Raw genomic sequence first — 24,884 nt, forward strand, 5'->3', positions numbered from 1 at the left:
TTTTTTAAAATAGAAATCATATTTTCAAACTTCTATTAATACTTAACCTTTTTGTCTTGCCTGAGATACAACTTCCACAATGGAAGGTACTTCCTTCAAGAATCCTGTTTGATAGACTGTTTTGTAATCTGTCAATTCCTTTCTCTTCTTTCTCTGAACCTCAGGTTGTTCTTATACTTTCATTTTAGCATGGCTTAATTTAATTCTCTGTGTAATATAAATGCTGGAATGTTTCCCTGTCATTTTGTCTGACAGTGTCAACCAAGCTGTCAGAAGTACAGCTCTTCACTTGTAGACTTTTCTGCTGATCAGTTCAGTGAGATTTCTGCTTAGAGCAGATTATTTATAGAAAAAAAGGGAATAAAAATCAGGGTGTGATGCTTAATGCTGGCTCCAGAGTTTGGATTGGAACAGTGCATTTTTCTGGAAGTAGAGTTTTCAAGAACAGAAAACACTGTCATCCAATACATGGGGACTTTCTGGAAACAATCTGCTTCTTGAAACCTCTTTAGCAAGCATTTAGATATGGAGATACTGCTTTTGGGTATCACACTTCAGCTTTTAGTTTTTGTGGTAGTTAGATTGCATGGTGTTCTAGAATCAAGTAACACCACTGCCTTTCTCTTTTGAGACAAATGGTAAAATCCTGGTTATTTTGTAAAGGAAGTATTGTAGAGCCAGATGTTTCCGTTATAAGAATGTTTACTTGCTTAATGAAATCCCCACTCACTTTTTTGTGCTGTTGTGGAAGCCCGAATAGCTGAGTTAATTGCTGTTGCTTTTGAGTAAAAAGGGATTTTTCTCATCAGCTACCAAGAAATATTTTAATTCTTTCACATGTTTCTCATTTTACTTCAAAATATCAAACAGCAGTTCATAAGTTGGTTTTTTCAGGGAAGTTGAATAAGGGATTCCTGGCATTAGTTTGTACAGGTGTTGCTTCAAAGATTTGGTACTATGCAATAGAAACATAGCAGAACTAATAGAACTAATTCTAAGTTCTGCGTAGACAGGGAAGGGCACCTAAATCATCATGTGTTTTGCCTTTGTTTTGTTTTAACCACTTTCTGCAGCTTAAAGACTTACTGCAAGTTACAGAAGCCTTGTTTTTCCTGCAAGAGCTGTTCCTCAGCCTACTACGCTACCCTTTGTTTTGGGAAGTTCAATTATCACAACTTAGTCTGCAGCTGTTATGCTTCTGTGAAGTGTGTTTAAATGTGACAGGAGAATGCTCATCTTTGATCTCCCTAATAGAGGACAACTTAGAGCTCCTAAAAGAGGTAAGAGTATATGGTAAAAATGTAAAATAGTTTTGTTAAATTTAAAGATTGTCATGTTTAAGGCAGTAGAGACATTTATCCATGACATTCAGCTGACGGTGACCAGTGTTGATTTCCAAAGTTTCTAATTTTTTTCCCCTTTTTCAGAAGGTAAAAACTGGTTCTGTATATATCAATTCTGTATATATTGATCTTTTAGTACAAAAATTTTTTTAAAGTGAGTTAGAACAGTTTGGACAAAGTAGCTAAATGTTCTAATTACTTAGTTAAAATGCTATTTCTGCACAGCTATATTCTTCATTGCTCTGTCACTGCATGTGCACTTACTATGATTCATGAAGATAATCTTGCAAAGTTTTGGTGGTTTCCTGTTTGTTCTGTTTACTATCACTGAGAAACAGAAGAGACTTGGAACTTTTTTCTTTTTTCCTCATAGGTATTTCCAGTGGACCAGTATATAGTTGGGCTAGCACTTCTACTTCTGCAAACTCCAGAAAGTCAGCAAAAGTCTGTCTTGAGTCTAGGTAAAGCTCATATTGTGAAAGAGGAATCCACAGACACAAAAACTGTGTCTTTGCTTCTTCATATTTATGAAATAAGCACAGCATTCCCCTGGAATTGGATTGGGTGGTAAAATGGGCTTTCTTTATAAACAGAATTTTTCCGGAATTTAAAAAGTAATGGCAGTAAAAATAATTTTTCCTACTACACTGACTTATTCCATTGGTGTTAGTGTATTTTAAGCTCCCTTCTGTCTTGGAGCTTATTGCGTTCATTTTTGAGCCAACAGGATATTCTTAGCTGATGCTCATGCATCCTGAGTGGTTTCTTATTACAGGTATTGAGAGCAGGCGTGACGATCATGGCAATGTTTAGCCAGGCTTTTGACTTAGCAGTTTTGATTAGTGTAGTTATTCCAGTAAAAACAGTTCTGTGCTACATTTAATTTTTGTATTTTTTGCTGCCATCAGGTACTTTGCTATAAACAACAGAAATGTTTGTGTCTCTAAATGAAAAATGGCAAAAAAACTTTTACTCTTTATATACACATACACTAAATCTGGGGACCATTACTTTGCTCAAATGGAGTGTTTCCTAGAAATGCCTATGTCATGCCTAAAGGTACCAATGTTCTTTCCTTTTTTTCCTCCTTGACCTTTGTTTTTCCTCATTTTCTCTTAAATAGCTTACAAGCTCCTTACATGTTCAGAAACCCAGGACATCTCAATCACAGCCCTTACTTTGGTGATGCCTGTGCTACAGATCTTATCTTCTACAACAGTTGGAGATTGCCTATCAGGGGATGTTTCTGGAACTACCAGGCAGCAGCTGGCTGTAAATCTTTTGGGAATACTAAAGGAGAAAGGTGTGAAGGATAAACAGGAATTGGTAAATTGATAAAGTTTCTTTCCTTTTTGGGGGGCAGGTAGGGGAGGCATTAAAATTTTTTTCTGCACAAAGCCTAGCTGCTTGGGAAAGACTCTGCATGTGTGAATTTCTTTGCGTGATACATTCTATGGGAATGCTTGAAAATATGTATAGTCCATAAAACCAGAGCAGTGGCGAAATGAAAGTTTGTTTCTTTGCTGGATATTGGTTTTATTTAGCAAATGAGATTTTTTTACTTTAAGAGACCATATAGATTTAAGAATTCACCTGTAGTACTAAGCAAGTAACAGGATTTAGCAGAAACCAAGGTTACTTATATTTACTCTGTTTCTTTCAGACTTGTTTATTCTCTGCATCTCTTTTTCCTTACTGCTGTGCTGTGACTATTATGTACTATACTTTCTACCTTGGCTGAAGAGAGTTACATAGCACCTAAGTGTCAATTAACAAATTTTGTCTCATTAACCTGAATCTTTTTCTATGTTCTCTTGGGGTTTTTTGGGTTTTAGTTATTTACTTATGTCCCACTTCTCTGCCATCTATTTGTTTATCTGCAGTGTTCCAAGAACAGGTGACAGCAAATCTCTTTGATCAAGATGGTGTCTAGCAGTGAGGTAGCTAAGCTCCCTTACTGCTTTACACCCCTGTTTTGTGTAGAGAGGGTGTGATGTGACAAGTTGGAGCCAGATATAATGCCAGTTCTGAGTCCCACTACTTCTTGAATCCTCCACATACTTCATCTTCTATTTCTTCAAATCTGAAAAGGCCCATTTGTGCTCCTAATAGAAAAAACACTTTTTTAAAGTTCACAAAACCTTACACTTCATAGTCTACTCTTAAAGAATAGACAGTGGGATGACAGTGGTTACAGCTCATTTCCTTCTAATGCGACTTTCTGGGTGCCAGCCTGTACAGATGCCAGTGGAGGTTTGTATCGGTGAAATATCTTTGTTGCATGTCAGTCCTCTATGCTCTGCGTCACTCACACACGTTTTGTTTTCTGTTGTGTTTTAGAAACTATTTTAGTGATTTGTCATAAGACTGCTGTGTTATTGTACAAGATTACAGTGCATTGTGTTATACTGGCTTCCTGTAAGAGGACTTGGTTGTACTAATTCTGGTATTTTCTTTGCTTCAGAAAAGCATGTGAAAATTTTTCTGTTAAAGGCTGAAATAATTTTTGATCACTAACTTTTTCTGTTAGCCATGTTACAAGGGAAAACAGTTGTCTTTGCTGAAAATTCCCTAACAGTTTCTTCACCTGTGTCTCACTAATTCTTGCCAAGTTCATAAGAAGTAGCTTGGCAGATCTTTGGTAATTAATGGTTCTCAATGCAAATGGGGAGAGAATAATTTTGCCTGATTACTGTTTGAAATAATTATGCCAATAACCTTTGGTTCTCAACTAAAAGATTAAAAAATGTAGACTCTCTTTAATGGTCCCATGATAACAGTCAATTTGTGTTGTAGGATCAGATCAGTGCTAAGAGAATAAAATCTTGATTGAATTATCCTTAGACTTGCTTCATATTGAAAATAGACAAGAAAAAAGGTACTAAAAAGAAAGCAAATGCTATGTCCCCAGTGAAGAAGCTTTGAGCAATTGTATATAAGAGCAAACAAACATGGTTAAGTTATGGTATATTTTAATAGAATCACAGAACAGCCCAGGCTGCAAGATCATCTAGTCTAGCCTTTCATAGGAAATGGAGCCTAGATGAGGTTATCTTGTATCCTATCCAATTACATGTTGAAAACATCCAGTGATGGGGACTATACCATGTCCCTGGGGAGGTTGTTTGAGTGAATGATTGTTTTCACTATCAAAAATGTCTTACTTGTAATGTTCTCCCTCACCTTCTCCCAGGCATCTTGTATCCATTGCCCTTTGTATTCTCCAAGTGGCTCTTTGTGAAGGGAGAGCTTCTGTCCTCTTAGTAACTGCCCTTCAAGTACTGGAAAATAATCACATCCCTCCTTGAGCCTTCACTTCTGCAGGGTGAAAAGACCTGACTCATGGCATTCCTTTGACTCATCTTCAGTCCATCCACATCTGTTTTGGAACTGTGGGGGGGCCAGAACTGGGCACACTACTCCATGTGCAGTCTGACAAGCGCTGGTGAAGTGGGATGGTCACATCCCTCTCTGTTAGCAGTGCCCCCATGGATGCATCTCAGGATCCACTTTGCCTCAGTAGCTGCAGCAGTCACTGCTGACCTGGTGTCTGTGTGTTGTCCGCTGGGACCCCCGGTCTCCTCTTGGCAAGGCTGTCCCACAGCTCATGGGACCTGGCCTGGCCAGGCTCTTTGGTTTTGTGCTCCCAGGTGCAGGACTCTGCACTTCCTTGGTTGAACTTTACACAGTTCTTGTGGCCCAATCTTCCAGCCTGTTCATATCTCTGTAAGGTGACTCTCCCTGCTGATGAGTCCCCCTCAGCACCTAGTTTAGTGACACAGCAAACGTGGTGAGGGTGCTTTTGCTCCCACCATCCAGATCATTCATGGAGATGTTACAACTTGGAGCCTGGTACTGATCCTTAGGGGCCCCACTTGGGACAGGCTGCCAACCTCAGAAAAGCGCATTGATCGGGAGAGGAGGTATTGAGAACCAGCATTATCAGTAACTTCTTTCCTGTCCTGTCTAGTAATTGGCCCATTCTCCTTAACTGCTTTTTTATCTGATCAGGCATTTCTTCTTTTTGATATCTCTGATTTATTCCAGTTCCAGCTGAATCCTGACCTTCATGTGTGCCACCATGAAAATCCTAGGAAGGATCTTGTCCCCAGTGGGTATTTGGCCACCTTTCCATTGGGGTTGTGCTTCTTTTTTTGCTTTTAACAGCACTCAGAATTTAAATGTCCTTTTAATGGCTTTTTTTTTCCTTCTGCATTGATGGTAGTGAGGAATATTTCTACCTTTTATGACATGATTTTGAAAGTTAGGATGGGGCTAGGCCTTCATGTATGCTTTGCCATTGAGGGATTTTATTTATGTATATATGTGTGTGTATGTATATACACACAGAACCCCCTACATATATATATTTGTATTGATAGACTGAAATTTTGTGCTTAACTCACTTGACTAGAGTGCAGCAATAAAATAAAATTGTGATCATAACCTCCCAATAAAGGGAGAAGGGAGTGAGTACAATTACATAGCAAAACCTTTTGGGAATGTAATGTGGAGTGGCAAATATCAATATAATATTTCAGGCTCTACCAGTTTTAGCAGTTTTTCTCAGGCACTTAAAAAAATATAAAAAAAAAAAAAAAAAGAGAACATCACTAGCATGAACACAAAAAAATCCCACAAACAAGCAACACCCTCTCAAAGAGAACTCCAAGCAGCAGAAAACCTTTCATAGGGTTCTGCTTTTGATTTCAGGACCTATTATCTTCTACAAGCAGGCAACTAAACAGTGCATGTTATGGATCCCGGAACTCTTACTAGACCTCCATATGTCCTTGGATAAAGTTTAAATACCTTTTTAAATAAATGGAAGTATCACAGCTGTACCCAGAAGACATTTTTGTCTCCAAGTGATCTTTCCAGCCAGAGGAGATAGCACTTAAGACTGCTGATTTTTCACATACAATAGTTGTAATGTGTAAGTAATGGAATAAGCTAATTTTAATGTAATTTTTAAAAAGTAATCTAAAATACAAGGGCATTCTCCCTTCCATTTATCTACATTCTACTTTCCTATTAGCCAAAATAAATTTACATTGAATCAAACAGTGCAATTAAAATGAAACTCTGCAGTTTTAATTAGAACAGCTTTTACCACTCAGAGTCTTTTTTTTCCCCCCTGGTTATTTAAAGCTGAGTGGATACATGCCTTTTGTATGCTGAATTCTGCTTTCAATGTTCATTTGGGGAATCTCTTCTCCAATACTTTCTTCACCTCATCTTTATGTAAATGTTCTTCACCTGATTACTGCCTGCTAACTACTTTCTTGATAATGTAAAGATATTTTTCTAAGGAAGCAAATAATTAGTGGGAAAGAGATGTCATGTCTTGTATTAAGCTTTCCTGTTTAATGAAAAATTTTGAACTTTTATTTTACAGGAGCTTTAAAATATATATACCCTTATATAAAGATTCAACTTAAAATAATTCCTCCTTTGCATTTTACAACTTTCCTGCTGCTAAAGGGTATCTACCATGACTGCAACTGTTACTGAAAAGGCTATATTTCTGTTAGAAGAAATCTATGGAGGAGTGGGGGAAAATGTTGGAAAATTCTTTTGACTTCAGCACAATAGTATATTATCCTTATATTCCTGGTTAATGCCTGGTTTTGTACCCTACACTGCTTAGTACAAATGCCAGAAGTTAGTGTGGCCTTGTCTTAACTTCCTATGAGTGTGATTAATAAGTCATGTTCCGCTAATACTTCCTTCTTTATTTGTGTTAGTGATTAATATTTACTAGTTGATATATTAGCTTTGAGAACAAGGGTCGTGCATCAGACCAAAGAATGATGAGAGAAATACATAATGACTTGATGACATATTTGACGTGTTCTCAAGGAGAGAAGATTCACCAGAAGATCAGGAACCATGTCCAAACAAGTCCATGGAAATAGTTAACATATAGATGTATTCAAATATGGAATGTATATGTATTTGTTTCAGAAATATAACCCAGTCTGTTAGGTTACTGAGCATGAATGCTTTGAGGAGAATTCCCTATGCCTCCAGGAATAAGCTGACATTAAAGTAATATCAGCTTTCTAACCTAACTAATTGGATTGAGAGTTTACTTCCCTGTTTTCAGTGACACGACTGTAGAGTGTTTTGTTCTGAGAAGCAAAGCACTTCTTAAACAAAAAATGTAGAGTCAGGTTAACTTAAACCTGTGGTATTAAGTACTATTAAGAGTTAAGACAGTTTTTAAAAATAATATAGATGATAGTTAAAATTCTGGGATTATCCTGTCATTGTTAGAAATGTAAGTTTTTAACATACTCGAGAATGACAATGCCCATTTTAGTGGGCAAGTAGCACTGCAGAACATCAGTGAACAGAACATCTCATCAAGAACAGGAGTGATGGATGTCAGATAAAATGGGGACTTCTGAACAGGGAGTTATTAACCCATCAAAACATCTATAATGAAAGAATTCCTAGAAAAGATTTTGAAAAAATGTATCACAGTGTATTATTTATATTTATTGCATTGGGACCATAATAAATGTTTTGGATGTTATGATTGTTTTTTCATGGTATCTTATTTGTTTGAGACATTGATTTGTTTCACTTGTTCTCAGGTGCCCTGCAAACTCCTGTGCCCCATAACCAGCTCTTACAGTTCATTGTATACAACCTGGAAGATCATGGAGCTCATGAAAGAGAAGTCTGCAGTTACTAAGTGGCTATCTTCAGTGAAGTCACTACTACCTTTTAGCAATCAAATACCTGCCCATGTTTTTCTTTTGTTGGCTTATCTATTGATCCAAGAAAATGGAGACAGTCTTCACGGTGTACTCCAGGCTACAACAGAAATAGCCAAGGCTGATTGTTCTCAGGTAAAGATTTATTTTTACTGGTTTGGGATTTTTTTCAGGAGTTGGGTTGGATTTTGCAGACTGAGAGGAGCAAGTCTGCCATAGCTTCATGATGCTAGGTCCAGCAAGTGGCAAGGCTGCATCCCCAGTAGGTACAGTATCGATCTCTCCAGCAACAGTGCATAGATGGCCAGTGTGTTGAGAACATGCCCTCTGGATCCCAGTCTCACCAGCTGTTGGCATCTCAACGCTGCAGTTTCTGATGGAGACTGCCCCTCATCCTGCAGAGATGTGCGCACGCCTTGCTCTCCTTTGTGTGTCACTTAGAGCATAATATGTATTATGTCTCTCTTTTGGAGTATTTTGTGGTTGTTTAGACTTAGGAAGGAGGCTGGCTTATTTGTTGATATTATCCAGGAAGCATGAAAATACAACACAAGGAAGCTGAAAAGGGGCTACCAATAATTTCTAACTTCTGGTGACCTTATGAATTATTCTCTATGTTCTTTTATGGTTACTGGAAGACTGCTAAGTTCCTTGTGACACCTTTATTCTTGCTTTTTTGAAATATGTGCGTAGTCTTTGTCTGCTTCAGTACTGAATTCAAGCTAGAATTATACAGGATGCTTAAATTTACCTCCATAATCTGGAAAGATGAAGGGGGTTATATGGAAACAGTAATGTAATGCAAAGGGCATTGTACAGAAACAACCATACCTTATCTGTAAAATAGGCAAGAGAGAAGTGTTGATTCATCTTTAATTTATGCCATAAAGACAGGCTTGATTTTCTTTAGGATTTTAAAAATTGCTTTCTTCAAAGGGTTTGCATGTTCTACAGCACAAAAATTTTAAAAAGTTACAATTTTGACTGTATTATTTAAGTACATGTTGGAAATCTGGTAGCATAAAAATTTTATCTCCAGGAAAAACAAAATCCTTTAAGGAGCAGACAGGTTAGAAGTAGAATGATTTTGCCAGAAAATAACACTTTTTACCTTCTACAAGACATTTAGACCTCTTGTTGAGAGGAAGGGTGCAGAGCTAATCAATGAAAAGGGAAAGAATGTAAAATTTAGAGGTAATGAAAAGTGTGATCTGACTATGACAGTGTGATCCTAAGCCAGGACTCAGAAATGAGTCTTCCAGATACATTTCCTTATGTAACTGAGACAGGTTTTTGAGGGAAGACACTGACACTAAGCTCAAGGAAACTTATAGATGCTTTGTTGGCCTACTTTATTTTTTTCAAAGTAGTTATTAAAACTTCAGTTTCTCACTTAGAAAAAACCTAACTGTGCTCAAAAGTCAGGAGTAAGCAAAATGAGTTGCACTTCTATGTAAAAGCAAAGCTGAACTGATGTAGAACCACCTGGGTATCTCTTCTTTAACTTAGTTTTTTCTTGAAAATGTTTCTGTAAGGTTTCAAAATTATTAGAAGTGGTACACCTCAACTCAACTACAAATAGTTTGACATGTCCACTAAATAGTTTTAACCAGGGATCCAGGTCCCAGTCCTTGTAAATTAATTATTCTCTAGGAAAAAGGTAGGTAAGATGTACATCTGCCCTGTTGTGGGAACCTTTCTTTGTCTTCTGATCCAAGCTGCTGCCAGTAAGACACGTTTCTTCTTGTGCCTAGCTAGATGTGTATAAATTATCTCCAGATGCTCTGGCAGTGGCTTTCGGTTCTTGTGGACTATCTCTAACTTGTTTTGTTGCATTGGGTCTTTGAGTGGGATGATGAATCAGTGGCATATTACAGGAAAGGGAGGAATAATGCTTTGTTTATTAACTATTTTATATAGTTGCTCAAAATGCAGTTTAACAGTCATACAAGAAAACCAATAACTTGCTGAAAAAATACCACTGAAGTAATATGGGACCTGAGCAGAATGGCCTGAAGCCTGACTGTAGGGAATGACTGTTGTGAATTTCATTGGATTGATCTAAAATAGCTCCATTGACTTTAAATGAACAGGTTTAGAGACAAAGCAAAGAACTAGTCAGCAGAATTACAGAAGCTTTAAACAGATACAGGGAGAGTGATTTAACCTGAAGCTATTAATGTTTAGCATTATGTGCGTGGGGTTTTCTGCATTGTTTATTCTTATTTTAAGCCAAAGGTTTTGTTCACTAATACAGCAAGTAAGATTAATGGACAAATTCTGTTGAGCTAACTATTGTGGTCAGACTACCTTAGAATTAAGAAACCTTCCTTAGAATTAAGGACCTTCATGAAAAAGTCCTCCCTGGCACTGGGAAGTATGGCTTGTGCCCAAAGGCAATGAGAAGATGAAGTTCAGACTTCATAATATGTTTTGTTTCCCTAGCAATCAGCAGAAGTCCTTGGGAATGAGAAACTATAGCAAAAATGCAGAACTCAACCTGATTTGTTGATACTTTCTTACTGGCTCACATTTTGTCAGCTGATAAGGCATGTAGATGGAGAGCTTTTAGTTTTTAAAATTACTTACTTTTCTGCAAAATATGTAATGTACTTGCGTATCTTTGTAGTAGTATCACATAAAGCAATCAGTATAACTGGTAATATAGCAGATGTTCTGCTGAATAGTATTTGAAAATTTGGTATGGGAAAAGTAGTGTGCTTCTTTGGGGTGATGTTTCTGTTCCTAGTCCTCAGTTAAGTGCAATCAAGGACACCATATTCTCCAGTTAGCAATATTTAATGCATTTCTAGCTTTTAAATGATGTGTTTTACTCCAAAAGATTTTAATGCTTTGAAACTTGAACTTGCTGTCTGGCTCATTTGAACTTGGCATCACCTGGCATCTGTCTTGCCTCTGACAAGTTATTTTAGTTCTGAGTCTGCTTAATGGCTCCATAGAGATTATTACAGTGTAGCACTGCACTGAAAGATTATCACATTGTTTCTTGTGGGTTCATTGCTCTCTCTAAGGCAGAAGAATTACTGTAGACATATCTCATCTTTCTCTTGCAATAACAGTACAGCTAGAGAGAGCGCTGCATGGAGCATATAACTGATTGCTTTAATAAACTCAGTCAGCGGTGTGATGGCAACTAACATTAACATACTGATGGCAAAGTTATTCTTCAGAAATTGCTATATTTGGTTCTGTGTTTTATTCAGTTCCACAGAAATAAATGGTGCTTTATAAAATATGGTGGAAGTAAGTGGTTGGAATGTAAGTCAAGAAAGTGAAAAACTCATCATAACAAACTTATTAGACATTTTGCATCTTCAGTTCCTTCCTAAGGGTACTTTCTGAAGGATGCTGTGGGAGGTGGTGTGCAGCATAGTAGTTAGAAGGCTGTTCTGAAGAAGTCAGAGGACAGGAATGGAAAGAAGAAAACAAAAAGTGGTTGTTAAGCCCAATCTTATTTTTAGACGGTCACATCTATATTAACTTGAATCTGTTCCTTTGGTGTTAGGGGCACTTCAACACTCAGTTTAAAGCCAGATATTTGTAACAGGTATATTCTGAATACTTTGAATCATGTCCAAATCAAAGTAAACGTGGGCTAGACATTTACTAGCTACTACTTCAGCACTTAATGTTGCAGAAGTTAAACAAATAAAGGGTAAAATTAAGAAGTGTCTACTTTGGAGCCACTGAATCACCTGTACTCCAGCAGAGTATATAAAAATGCTGAGATGTCATGGTGAAAGTCATAGCATAAAAAGAATTGTGTGATGGGGTTTTTTGTTGTTGGTTGTTTGTTTTTTTAGTGATCTAGACAGTCACAGAGTTCTGCTGCTAGTGAAATTCCATTACTTTGTTGTTCACAAAGGGACACAATTGTTGTGGCTGTGGATATTGAATTGAAAAGCCACAGGTGATTCCCTTGCAAAATCCAGTTGAAGAATTGTGTTTCAAAACAAAACAGAGTCAGAAAGAGAGATTGCTTTCATGTTTATTCCAATTTTTCAGAGTTCACAACAGTAGCTCCCATTTTCACACCAAATTGTTGTTTTTATAAGGAGTCTATTATCTAAACTGATGGAGCAGTTAAAATACACCACTGGGTTTAATTATTATACCATAATTACTCTTGCAGACATTGTTCTGGTTCTGCTTTATTTTTGTTTCAGTTCTTTTTTTCCATTATCCTCTCCATGAATGGAGGCTACAGAATGTTTCTCTACATGTATCTCTTCTTTCCCCACTGAGTAAAAGCCTTTTCATGATGCAAGGTAATGGTTTTAGCGGAAACATTTTGGAGTAGTAGTTCTGGACTTTCACTATAGAAGAAAGCCCAGAAGAATTTTCTAAAGGCTGAGGAATGAGGAGTAGTACGTGGGCTGTTAGGCGTTCTGAAGTAAAATTCTCTGCACAGGCTGCAGAGACACATGAAGGACTTAATTGGTCTTTCTAATTGGATGAATTGTCTTGTGCAGAAATTGTTATTACAGTCTATGAAACCCTTGCTGTGCTGCAAGGAGAAGAAATTAAATCATCTGACTGAGGTCACTGGTGGATATAGCACAAGAATTATTACTGTTATTTGAGGATTATGAGTCTATAGAGGACATGCATTCTTTATGGTCTTTCAACTGCTCAAATGAACTATTTTAGTGGTAAATGGCACCTTCTGGGAAGTTCATCTGAAGATGCATTATTTTCTGTTCTTTGGGGTTTGGGAGTGCATTAATATGCAAAAATGTAAAATACATTTTTATTCATGTAGAAAACATGTTTAAGGATATATTAAACAAAATTGGTCTTGTTCAGGTGGTGCCTCATGCTTTTTTTTTTGTTAGATTCATTATGCAAACTTTAGCAAGTAGCAGTAGGGAAAGAATCATGTCATAGTCTGAGCTTGTGGGCAGACTCTTCATGATTGTAACTTATTGATTAGGATCCTGCTAGAGTACATGAAACTTTGAAAACCTAGCTTGTGTTTTCTAAAAAGTGCTTCTCATTTTTGAGATAAATTTATTTTATAGATTTATAAAAAAAACTTAGCTACATTTATGCAGTTATCTGAAAAACTTGTTTCTTCATTTGTCTGAATTGCCCTGTAGTTTTGTCTTGTTCATTGAAGCAAGAAATGCCAAAATACAGTACACTTTCAGAAATCTTCTCATTTCCCCATCTTGCCTACTGGACAGCTAGGTTGATGGTTATCTGACCAAATTCAGCCCAGAAATGGAACCTGCTATTCTCCCTTAGCTTGTGCTTTTTGAAAAAGAGCAGTTGTCCTGTAGCTCAGGAAAGAGAAGTCAAGCCACCAAACGGCAGAGAATGCTTCTAAGGTGTATTTATTATATAATATCCTTTTGTCTCACATGTTTAGTTTTATTTTAAAAGGGAAAATTGTTGAGAAATATCAGCATCATTTTTGTGATGCAAATCAGTTTTAAAACCAAAAAAAGTGATGTCAAAACCCATCTTCAGATTCCTAATGGCAGTTTTGACCTAACTTTTGCATCCTCTGGTACCAGTGTTGAAAGGCAGCATGGCTCCCGTTCTGAAGCTGGTTCCTGCCTACTGGGAGCTAGTGAATTATTATATCAACTTTATGGACCTTGATGCCTTTGATGAAGATGTAGCATAAATTTAATATTGAAATTAATCTCTGCATTGTTTTGTCCATTATATGAGGGAGATGGAGAGAGGAGCAGCTTTGCTGTACCAGAACATTTTGGTGTTTTCCTGATCTTGCTATTGAAATATACAGGACAAAACAAACAGACTGTAAAGGATAATACTTTTCAAGAGGTTTCTGACTGTCTTTACAGTAGCACATGTGTAACATTTCCTGAGAATTTTGTAAATCCAACTTACTATCTGTTTACTAGGTGGTAGTGTAAAAGCAATTGTAGAACTTTGATTTAATATATGTTTACTGCAGAGTAAACTTCACAGCAAGGTAATTAATGTAGACCTGAAATGAGATTTCCCAGCCAGCTGCTTAAGGCTGGGCTTAAGCAGAATGACTTTAGAGGGTCTGAATGCTATTATAACTAAGGATTATGAATGTCATTTCTTTAATATCATTTGGTTTCACTGCTGATGTGTAGTCCAGTGTAGCTACAACTGAAAAAAATTTAGGAAGTAGTCTATTGACTAGAGAACTAGCTTAAGATGAAACTGAGTTGCCCAAGAACCTGCCTCTGCCAAGAAGGAGTAACATGGCAAGAGACGGGAAATAAGCAACTTAGGTAAGGATGTTGATCATTGTAATGTCATCTTTACTGCTGTCTTATATAGCCTATTTGCCCAGCACAGCATTTTAGGGTATGATTTAAAGAATTGACAAAATCCTCTTATACTCTGAGTTGAGAGCCTTCCAGTTAGTCTGCTGCATATGAAACTTTTTGGATAATTTTATTAGAAGACATTTATTCCTATTAAACATGTTAACAGTTGTATGAAAAGCTTATGTATCAGTGAATCGGTGGAGGAGCATGTGTGACCTCCCTGAGAATTTTGAAACTTAACATGGTGATGATGCAGGTTTAATGTTTACCTCTACCCCAAAGATAGCCAATGCCCACTGCTTACTTATCACCCTGAAGTTTACCTTGTATCATTCAAAGATTTAGGTAACAGTAAATCACGTGATAGGTTTTTTTCTTGACACTCAAGGTACAACAGATGCCCAGAAATAAAACTGCTTTCCTCTATCAGGTCTCCTATATTCAAGGAAACTTTTTGTCTACCTGTATTATTTGATTTCTGTGCAACCTTCCCATTACCCTAAGGCTTGATTTAACCAAAACAGGTTCTTGCTGGAAGAATGGTGAGCCTTTGGCACTTAAGTCTTATTTTGAGCTCTCTTTAATCAGGAACTATTTAGTTTTCTTCCTGTATACTTATAGACATAATTTTCTCTCAGGCAGTGCTGTTGTCTCTTTAGCATGAATAAAGCAGGGAAATAAAACAGCAGAGACTAGCTTAAGCAAATCATTACAGTTAGAGAGTGCGAAGAAAAGGTTGGGTAGCAAATTAAATATCATATTTTGAGTGCAGGTTTCACTTCTCTGTGTTTCAATATTAATGCAGACATTAACATTTAATCTTATTGCTGAATTTTACCTGGGACCAGAATTTACAATAATCAATTCTGCCATGTGCTGGAGAAGTGGTATAACTTACTTCCCTCATGCCCTTTTCTGTTTTAAAGAATATAACGCCATCAGTGTTTTCAACACTATTTTGTTGACAAATCATTGCTGACAAGGTACTGTGAAGAAATTTAGTTCTAGCCTAGCCAAAATCAGGACACAACAGAAGCTGCAAAACTGCTCAACTTTTCTTAAATCCAAAAGTTTGAAAGGAAAGGAAAGGAGGTTGCCAGTGGGAAGATGCATTCAGTTTGGGTGTGAAAATCTGTTCAAATGAATACCACCCTAAATTCTCAGCCTCATTTAATTGATTGTGCTTTGAAATATTTTTTTAAAGCCAGTCCTTTTTCTAGGCTGGTGATGATTGATTCTATAGAAGGTAGACAACAATTTTGAGAAATAGAAAAAGAGGAAGACTAGTCAATTCCACAAAAATCCGTTTGGTTGGGTTTTTTTGTTTTGTTGGGGTTTTTTTTTGTTTGGTTTTGGTTTTGTTTGTTTGTTTGTTTATAAAGGGATTTATTCTATTTAAGGATATCAAATCCTATTTGGAAAATGGAAAAAAGTAATGCATTATAGTTTAATCATTAGGTGGTAAATGCAGATTCCAGAACATAGTTTAAGTCTGTGGAAGCACCAGTTCACCATTGCTGAACTGTAAAGATAATGATGACTTGTAGAACAAACATTATTTTTTTGGTCTCTGACTTGGAACCAGAATAGAGCCAAGTATGCAAAATCCCGGAGCAGTTGAATTATTAATTATTATTCTTCCTGTGGATTGAGACATATCTTTTTACAGTGAAAAATGTTATCATCTGCTCATGTAAAAATGCATGTTGAAACAAATGTAGCAGAATTTTCCATTGCTTTTTAACCAGTATCTGTATAAACCACTCATATATATATATTTTTATATATATATATATATAAAATATATAAATAGCATATATATTTGTGTATTTCTGCATGTTTGTGTTTTAAGTAGTAATAAAAAATGGCATCATGAGTAGATTTAATTTAAGATTAAGTTTAATCACACAGTGATAAGAAGATGCACAAGAAAACAACTATAGCACCTGCTTGTGTGAAAATACAGAAAATCTGATTTAAAAGGGAATGGAGATATGTGAGTCTCCTTTATTGTAACTTCAGCAGCAGCTCTCTGGAAGTTTTGTACCATATAGTAAGAATACAATAAATTATATTGTATTATGTGACAGGTTTCTCATATATGCAGGCAGAAAAAAATACATAAAAGTTGTGATTTTCTAATATATAGGGACAAGTTCATTGTCTTTTCTAAGGTGTCATGTTGGCAAATTTGGCAAATTTCAATTTATTTCCTGTATTTGTTCTATTTTAGGTCCCAAATCTGATCCCTGTTCTGATATTTAAATTGGGAAGACCTTTGGAGCCTGCACTTTACAGGGAGATATTGTATACTTTGCCTACACTTGGTGTACATAAGGTCAGAATGAAAGATTTTTAGTAAAATGAAAACTGTATCAATAAAATGTCATTAATTTATAAAAACTATTTAGACTGAGCAGTGTATATCTTGCTTAACTGATTTTTAAGCTTTTGTATGACTTTGTAGTATTTTGGATGGGATATGATATTTGTTTTAAAGTTAAACATACATTACACTTTACTGTCTACACCATATGATCATTATATATGTCATGAGAGTATGCTCTTGGACTTGTTATTTGCTAAAGTTTTTTGGAAAATGGCTTTCAGTTTATTTCTGATATTGCATTTAGATGTTTTTTCCTGATTGTACTTGACTGTAAAATAATGATTTGTACATTACTCTTTGTTCTTGGACATATAAATAACAAAAACACTTGGTTAAAAATTTCTTTCAGATTTGTGTAGCTCAGATTCTACGTGCCATATACATGCTGGGGAGCACAGCTAAGCTCAGAGCAATTGCCTCACGGCTGATGACATCATTATGGGAAAGACAGGTTAGAAACTTCTTGTAGTGTCACTATAATAAGTTCAGTTGAAAAACTTTATTACCATTAACCAAGGAAGAAAATAATTGTGGAACATTGCTTCTACTAGTATGTTGCTATCAGCACTATGAAGTAAATGGTGTTAATGGTGTCTGCAGTGATCCTCTAGTAGAATATTTAAATAGTATGTCTTTCATGAAACTTTATTTTCATTTCATGACATCTCAAACTGCGATTAGAAAAAAAAAATTGTTTGAAGGATGACTTTCTGCTTTTCATTATATGCAGTAAGAATAAGGTCTTAGTATTGTGGTTTAACCCCAGCCAGCAACTGAGTACCACACAGCCACTCACTCACACCCCTACCCACCAGTAAGACTGGGGAGAAATATCAGAAGCGTGAAAGAAAGAAAACTGTTCGTTGAGATAGACAGTTTAATAGGGAAAACAAAAGCTGTGCAAACAAGCAAAACAAAACAAGGAATTCACTTTGCATGGGGAGACAGGTGTTCAGCCATCTCCAGGAGAGAGATCATGTGTAGTGGTGGCTAGGGAAGACAAATGTCATCAATCCAAATATCTCCCCCTTCCTCCTTCTTCTCTCCACTTTATATCCTGAGCATGATGTCATATGGTCTGGAATATCCCTTTGGATCAGTTTGGGTCACCCATTCTGTCTGTGTCTCCTCCCAGCCTCGCTAGCATCCAACTTCTTTCTCAGCATGAAAAGCAGAAAAGGCCTTGGCTGTGTGTAAGCCCTGCTCAACAACAGCAAAAACATCTCTGTATTATCACCGCTGTGTTCAGCACAAATCCAAAACACAGCCCTATACCAGCCATTGCAAAGAGAATTAACTCTATCTCAGACAAAATCAGCACAATAATTTGCTTCTGATTTTTTTAAAGATGCAATAGAGACTTGGTCTACAAAAGCCAGTTCGATCTCAATGAAGCATTAGAGATGAATAGTGAAAAAAATCAAAATATGGTATGCAATAATAAAAATGAAAGTGGTATGCAGAAGTCCTTTAGAAGTGCTACCAATTGAAAATCCGGTCGTGCTTTTAAAGGTGTGATGATCATTTGAAATGAAATCTTTTCTAGGATCGAATTTATCCAGAACTGCAGAAGTTCTTGGCAATGTCTGATATGTCCTCTGTGTCTGTTGACAAAGATGCTCAATGGGAAAAGCTGATTGCTAAAGCTGCTTGTATAAGAGATATATGTAGGCTGAGGTAAGTGCAAGTATTACCTATCTTATATCTTTGTAAGGGAAAAGAGTTGTTTTCAGAAAAGCTGCATCATTATTTTTCTTACTCTGTTACATTAATTGTGAGTAATATTTCTCAAGTTGAGGCACTGACTCAGGCATTGCTGATCTGAGCAGCTACTAAGTTTGGGGTTTTGTATTATGACTAATAGAACACACATAAAATACTGTTAAAATTAAGTGATCTTTATCCTGGAACAGAAGATGCATCTTATACTGGTCCTAGATAGAGACTTCAGGCATAACACTTCCAGATTAGAAAAAGGGATAGATGACAAATAGAAGAAAGAACTAATTGTCTCTCTTTTGATCTATTCAAAGAAAGATAGAATTTTTTTTCTGAAAACTGTATTTTGTCTCATGTACATTTTTGGTCTTTATTCGGGTATAGTACCACAGAGCACTGTTGTGCAGGTCTAACTGGATAATATATTGAACCTTTCCAGCTCTAACAATCCATGAATATCAGTACTTGATAATAATTTAGAGTTCCTGTAAAGAGTATTTTTAAATGCATTAGTATTTACTACCTGGTTTTATGTGCACCATATCATCTTTTCTGTTTGTCACCTATCTTGAGTTCCAGTTTTTGCTTTCTTTCTTGAAAGTCAGCTACTAACAGCTGAGCAGATTCAAATCACTTTTAAGTATCAACTAAAAACAAGTTCCTAAAGAAAATACCTTTTCTTTTACCTGTTCAACCTTCTTCCATTATGCCAGACAATGTTTTTCAATAAGTTTTTTTAAAGTGAAAAGAGAGAAATTTCTTTTTTTAAAGTGAAAAGAGAGAAATCTCAATGCACCCATAGAATTCTTTTTGCGAGTTAAGTGGTATAGCTGGAGTTCACGTGTATGCACATTTTTTATGCATTTAGAAATTATTTTGAAGAAAGTGTGAACAAATAGATAAGTCACAGTTTACCATGCATATAAATCACCTACCTGATACCATTTACCAGAATCTCTTACAGAGGTAGTATGAGGAACTGTTGAGCACCTTGCCACCCACAACCCAATAAAACTGAATGGATAGTTAAAAGACTGGAAAGCTAAAGCAGCCCATACAGTCACCGAGGGAGAGACAATTGGCATTGCAGCAGAAAAAAAAAAAAAAAAAAAAGAAAAGGGAAAACATAGCTATCTGATGTAAAAAGGACAGAAAATATTTGGTGCCAGAATCTCCACCAATACACAGTAGGGACTACTTGCAGGAGACTGCAACAAAGAATCATAAAATAATGCATTTGGACTTTCATTCTCTGTCCCTTCTTGAATGATGTAATCTTTTACTGAACACAACCTACTTAGACAAAACCTTCTACAACTTAACCACTCAATGATCTTTTATTTGGAACTTGATGGCTGCTGATTTAATTCCCGATGTCACTCAGCCTTTAGAGCACTCTGTCATATCCTCCTTGTATGGTTTTTTTGTGTGTGTGAACTCCCAGTTCTAGGCAGTTTTAGTTGTTGCTTAAATAAAACCAGCAATTAATAAATTTTTGTGTATAAATTATTACGTGTATGTATGTGTGAATATTGCCTTCTATTTTTTTTTTTTTTTTTACTTTAGACCATACCAGCATGGAGCAGACATGTTGGCTGCAATTTCCCAGGTATTAAATGAATGCACAAAACCTGATCAAGCTTCACCCGCTGCCATAGTATTACAGGGTCTACGGGCGCTTTGTGAGGCTGAGGTAAGATTAAATTGGCTTGTCCATGTGTTTTGAGTTTTCCTTATGGTCCATGAACATTTTTCCCGGTTGGTTCTTTTTTTAAGAGTGCATTGAGTTGCTGCAGAATTTCTTTTTCTTCTGACAAATTTAATTCCTCTCTTCCAACATAAGTTAATAGTTCCTGGGAAATTGTACCATGACTTCCTACAACAGCAGATCAGCCCTTCAGTGCATGAGCTGAAATTTTAAATCAGCTTTGTAGTTTACTGCAAAGACATCATTCTGTGCATCTTTCCTTGAGATTTGAAAAGGAAGTCTGTTTGGTACATAATTTTGATTGGCTGAAAGACAATTAAATAATGTAATTTTTGTATCTTCTTACTGGTCTGTCCTGCTGTGTCTTGTTCATAGATTGTACCAGATAGACAGTAAAATCACTAGCAGCTGGGAGATTTACCATAATGTGTTCATTGCTTACTGATGAAGAGGGCAAATAAGCTTTGGGACAAGCTGCCCAGAGAGATTGTGCTGTGTCCTTCCCTGGAGATTTTCCCATTCCTTTTGGACACAACCCTAAGCAACTGGATCTGATCTCATTGTAACCCTGCTTTGAGCAGGAGGCTGGGCTGGAAATATCCTGAGGTCCCTTTGAACCGAAATAGTGATGCTACAATATCTCTAAGCTAGGAGACAAGGCTCTTTGTTTCCACATCACAGACGGTGATATCCTGGTATTGTGATGCAGGCACAGACATGCTGTGAATTTGCTACTGACAAACTGTACTATACAGGCCATCAGAGTAGTGAACTAATTATATCCTGCAGGAATATTTGATTACCCATTCTCTGCCAAACAGCAATTTTATGTTTGTCCGCTGCTACACTTCCACTGCAGTGTTTACTGCAGTAACGCCAGCTATTGCCACATTATTTGAAATCACTGAGCAGTTAAAGAACAATATAGCGAATCATCCATAGATATTTGTATTCAGTATAATTAAAACCCGTCATACAATGGCTGCTAAGAAACAATTTATTTAGGGTAGTTTTTTGTTTGCCTTTGGTGTGAAGTTTGGCACTTCTTAAGGTCACATAGATTCTTTGAATGCTGGCCTTGGTATTGAATGTATTTTCCCAGGCTGGATTATATTTAGACTTTGTCTTACAAAGAGGTAGGGTTAGATATATGATAAATTTCACATCCTACTATAATAGCCTCATTTGAGAACAGATGTATACTGTACCACTGTTGAAGACTGGAAGACTAAGACTGCTCAAGATGGAAGAAAGAAAGGAAGGAGGGATGGATAGACTTAGTGGATGTTACCAATTTTTCCTGTCCAAATTCGATTCGCCTTATTTCCCCAACTACAGTGTAATGTTCTGGGAGACCTAATCTACCACCTAGCTATTCTGAAATTTTAACAGGGAATTCTCTTGTGGTTTGGCAAGCTGGGTAACCATTTGGGTTAAGTAATTTAATCTGTCTCTTATTTATTGTTTAGACTGTAGTGCGCAATGCAGAAAGGACGTAATCGTAGACATTGGTTTTGTTTTGGTGTTTTCTCTCTCTGCGACTGACTTAAGGGAAAGAGATATAGTCTCCAAGCTTTTCCACTCGCAGCTGCTTAGATGTAGGATTTTAGACAGCACCAAACTTTCACTCAGCTTCTCAGCTTCTGAACCAGAATAATAAATTATGTTTTCATATGTATAGTGTTGATTCGGTTGATGATGGAACCCTATACACCATGTGGCTTTGCCAGGGTTGAGTTCTGAGAGTCTCAGAAAGGTTCCTTTGTTAAAGTAATGTGATAACAAAATGTGCTATAACATTGATTTCTTTTTTGGTTGACTCTTGTGTAAGAATAGTTATCCATTCTGCTGACTGCAGTAATTATTTTGTGTAAAGACAGTGACCATTCAAAGGGCATCCTACATGAATAGTGTTAAGAGTATAACAGCTTTTGCAGGACTTGCAAGAAGGGCTAGCTGCTTCCTACCCCCTCTTTTTTTTGGCAGGTGTAATATAAGGTCATTAATGAATAATGCACAATGACTTGCACATCAAAAATGGAAAAAAATCACACAGTTCTTGCCAGATCACATTTCCTCTTTTTCAGCATGTAATTTTTTTTCCCCACAGTGATTTCATCAGAAGCTAGTATACTTCATTTGAAGATATCCTGGCATCTAATCGATTTCATGTATTAAGTACAGTATTCAAGCCAAGAAACATTCAAGAATAAAATTTCTAACATAGTGTTTAAATCCCCTTTCCATTGAAATGTTGTTGTTCTCTATTTTTCTCCTAAGATTTCTCACCCTTTTAGGGCCGTAGGATACTTGAAGCAGATGTTCTTTGTCTCTCCTCAGCATCCGTAAAATTTAGCTTTTAGTTTTTTCCCATCTAGCATTCAGTGTTTTGTGGAATGGCAAGCTTGCTATTTTAAAATCAGTTTTTTGAAAATACAAGAAAACATAAACATAAATCAAAATGTATTGTATGAAAAGCACTGTGTGATTGTTGATATCTCCAGATGACAATGATATGTTAATTTGAACAAACCAGAATGAAAAAACCCCACACAACAAAAAATGAAAAAAGACTTAAGAACTTGTACCAAAGTATGACACTAGCATGTCTAGATCTCTAAACACACATTTTCTGCATAGCACATATGCTTTTTTTTCAGACAGTAATTGGCATACCAGTGTTGTAAAGTTATCTTATCTTGCTAGTTTTCTAGAGTATTTTGCATTTTTAGAGGACAGCTTTGTGGAGCTGAACAGTGTCTATGGAATCACAGGACTTTTCCTTGGGGATTCATAACTAGCAGATAAATTTCATCACAAGATATTTATCACAGTTGCCCGTTCCTCCAGGAAGACACCATGTCAAGGTTATTACTGCTTTTATAACCTTTCTTTATTTACTGTGGTTTTTATGGGGGTAAAGTACCAGTTTCCCACTGTTCCCATCCCCCTGTTCCATCATTTTACAGTACATCATTTGGTAGGAGTTTTCTGTAGGACAGCTGTTAAGTTGCAAGTCTAGAAAATACCATCTGAGAAGTAATTGTACAGTCTTAGGCTAAATCTGAAACTTCTGATAGGATGCTGGCTATTTTTAAGGTCTCTTTTCACCTCTTAGATGAAGAGTATGGAGAGTATGTGTGTTATTATGGAAAAGAATGAAATTAAACATGCTTGGCTAGCTAATGATTTGTTAGTCTTCCTAAATTGCAGTATCAAATCCCACAAATGCACAACTTCTTTTCTCTACATATTAATACATGTTGTTTCCAGACAACTAACTCATTACAAATTTAACATTTCTAGATAGTTAAGGAGGAACTTCCAGTGTTAATAGACATGTCTGTCTTTCTGAACACTGGAAGACCTTTTTTCTTATTCTTAAAAACAGTCTGTTTTGAAAGAATGGAAAGAGAGGTATCATTTTCCTTTGGAATGTTACCAGATGAGGTCTTTCTAGCCATCAGTGGTTGTTACCATAGAAACACATTCATGGGTTTGCTGTTCCTGAAATGAGTTCAACTTGAAATGCATCTTTGGTTTTTTAAACTGCACCCTGAAATGTGTTTTGGACTTACTGTAGTGATTGCTTAATTTGGCAATTACCTGCATTCAGAGATACAAAACAGTCTGTTTTGAGCAGAATAATACTATAACTACCTTTCTCAATGCCTTTATGGAATATCTTCATAAACATACCTTTATTTGATTTCATTGTGTAGATCAGTTTGTATTTCTCAATGTCTTTGTCTTCTGTTGCTTTGTTGTAATTTTCCATGCTGGAAAGACATTTTCATGGTATTTGCTCAGACTTTTAAGTCTTGATTTGCAATTTTTCACTTTGGAAGGCTGAAAATTATACTTTGCTTTGCCATTGCTATTTTAAAATTTTTGTCTAGACTTTGGTTCTAAGCATACATGGTTTGGGGTTTTTCTTTGTGTTGTGGTTCTGTGGAGTGGGTGGGGTAGAGTGAACAGAATTACAGTTTCTTGGGGTTTTTGGTTCTATTTGTTGATTTTTTTTTTTTTTTTTGTTATTTATTTGGTGGTATTTTTTCCCATTTTATACTCTTTTTGTTGCAGTGGAGCCTGAAATCTGAAAGACAAGTAGTAACAATAGATAAATTACAGAATTAATTTTAGATACAGTGGCAAAATTCTGTAATGTTAAGTTCTCCGCGGGTAACAACATTAAGGTTTGATGAAACAGTCCATGAAAATTACTTAAGTTTTCAGGAAAATACACAGCTTGTTACCAAGAGAAAGCCTGGGTGACTGAAAACATCTCACAAGGAAAAAGGAGGAACTTTCAGTATCAATATTGCTGTCTAGCCAATATTGCTGAGAAACTTGACTACTACTTTTTATGACTTATGCATAGTTCTTCAGCTAGAACTGTACCATTGACTGAGCATCTTACTGACTTTTTTAGTGCCTGAAATGCAAAATGTTGTTCTGACTGCTTGTTGAGCTGTCATGCAGATCTTTGAAGGTAAAAAGAAGCTTGGTGAGATGTTTGTTGTTTCCAGGAAGGAAATTATGTATCCCAGAAGACCAATTATGTATCCTGTTGTGTTCTAGTTACAGCATAAATGGGTTCAGTATTAGGTACTAATGTTTAGTATTTATTGTAGTTTGACAGTTTCCAACAGTTTCTGGATTCATGAACTTTTGTGTTTTGCATTTGTTCTGCAAATTTTG

General features: G+C 36.3%; 1 protein-coding gene across 1 annotated transcript in view; it reads left to right on the plus strand.

The window, feature by feature from the left end:
- FOCAD (focadhesin) overlaps positions 1 to 24,884 on the plus strand; it is a 92,015-nt gene that overhangs the window by 23,422 nt on the left and 43,709 nt on the right. Inside the window, exons 9-16 of the mRNA XM_036403461.2 lie at positions 1,074 to 1,280; positions 1,717 to 1,804; positions 2,467 to 2,669; positions 7,946 to 8,203; positions 16,601 to 16,705; positions 17,106 to 17,207; positions 18,303 to 18,433; positions 20,042 to 20,168. Coding sequence (XP_036259354.1) covers positions 1,074 to 1,280; positions 1,717 to 1,804; positions 2,467 to 2,669; positions 7,946 to 8,203; positions 16,601 to 16,705; positions 17,106 to 17,207; positions 18,303 to 18,433; positions 20,042 to 20,168 — 1,221 coding nt within the window. The remainder of the gene's footprint in view (positions 1 to 1,073; positions 1,281 to 1,716; positions 1,805 to 2,466; positions 2,670 to 7,945; positions 8,204 to 16,600; positions 16,706 to 17,105; positions 17,208 to 18,302; positions 18,434 to 20,041; positions 20,169 to 24,884) is intronic.

The sequence above is a fragment of the Molothrus ater genome, chromosome Z (genome assembly GCF_012460135.2).
Source record: "Molothrus ater isolate BHLD 08-10-18 breed brown headed cowbird chromosome Z, BPBGC_Mater_1.1, whole genome shotgun sequence".
NCBI classification, from domain to species: domain Eukaryota; kingdom Metazoa; phylum Chordata; class Aves; order Passeriformes; family Icteridae; genus Molothrus; species Molothrus ater.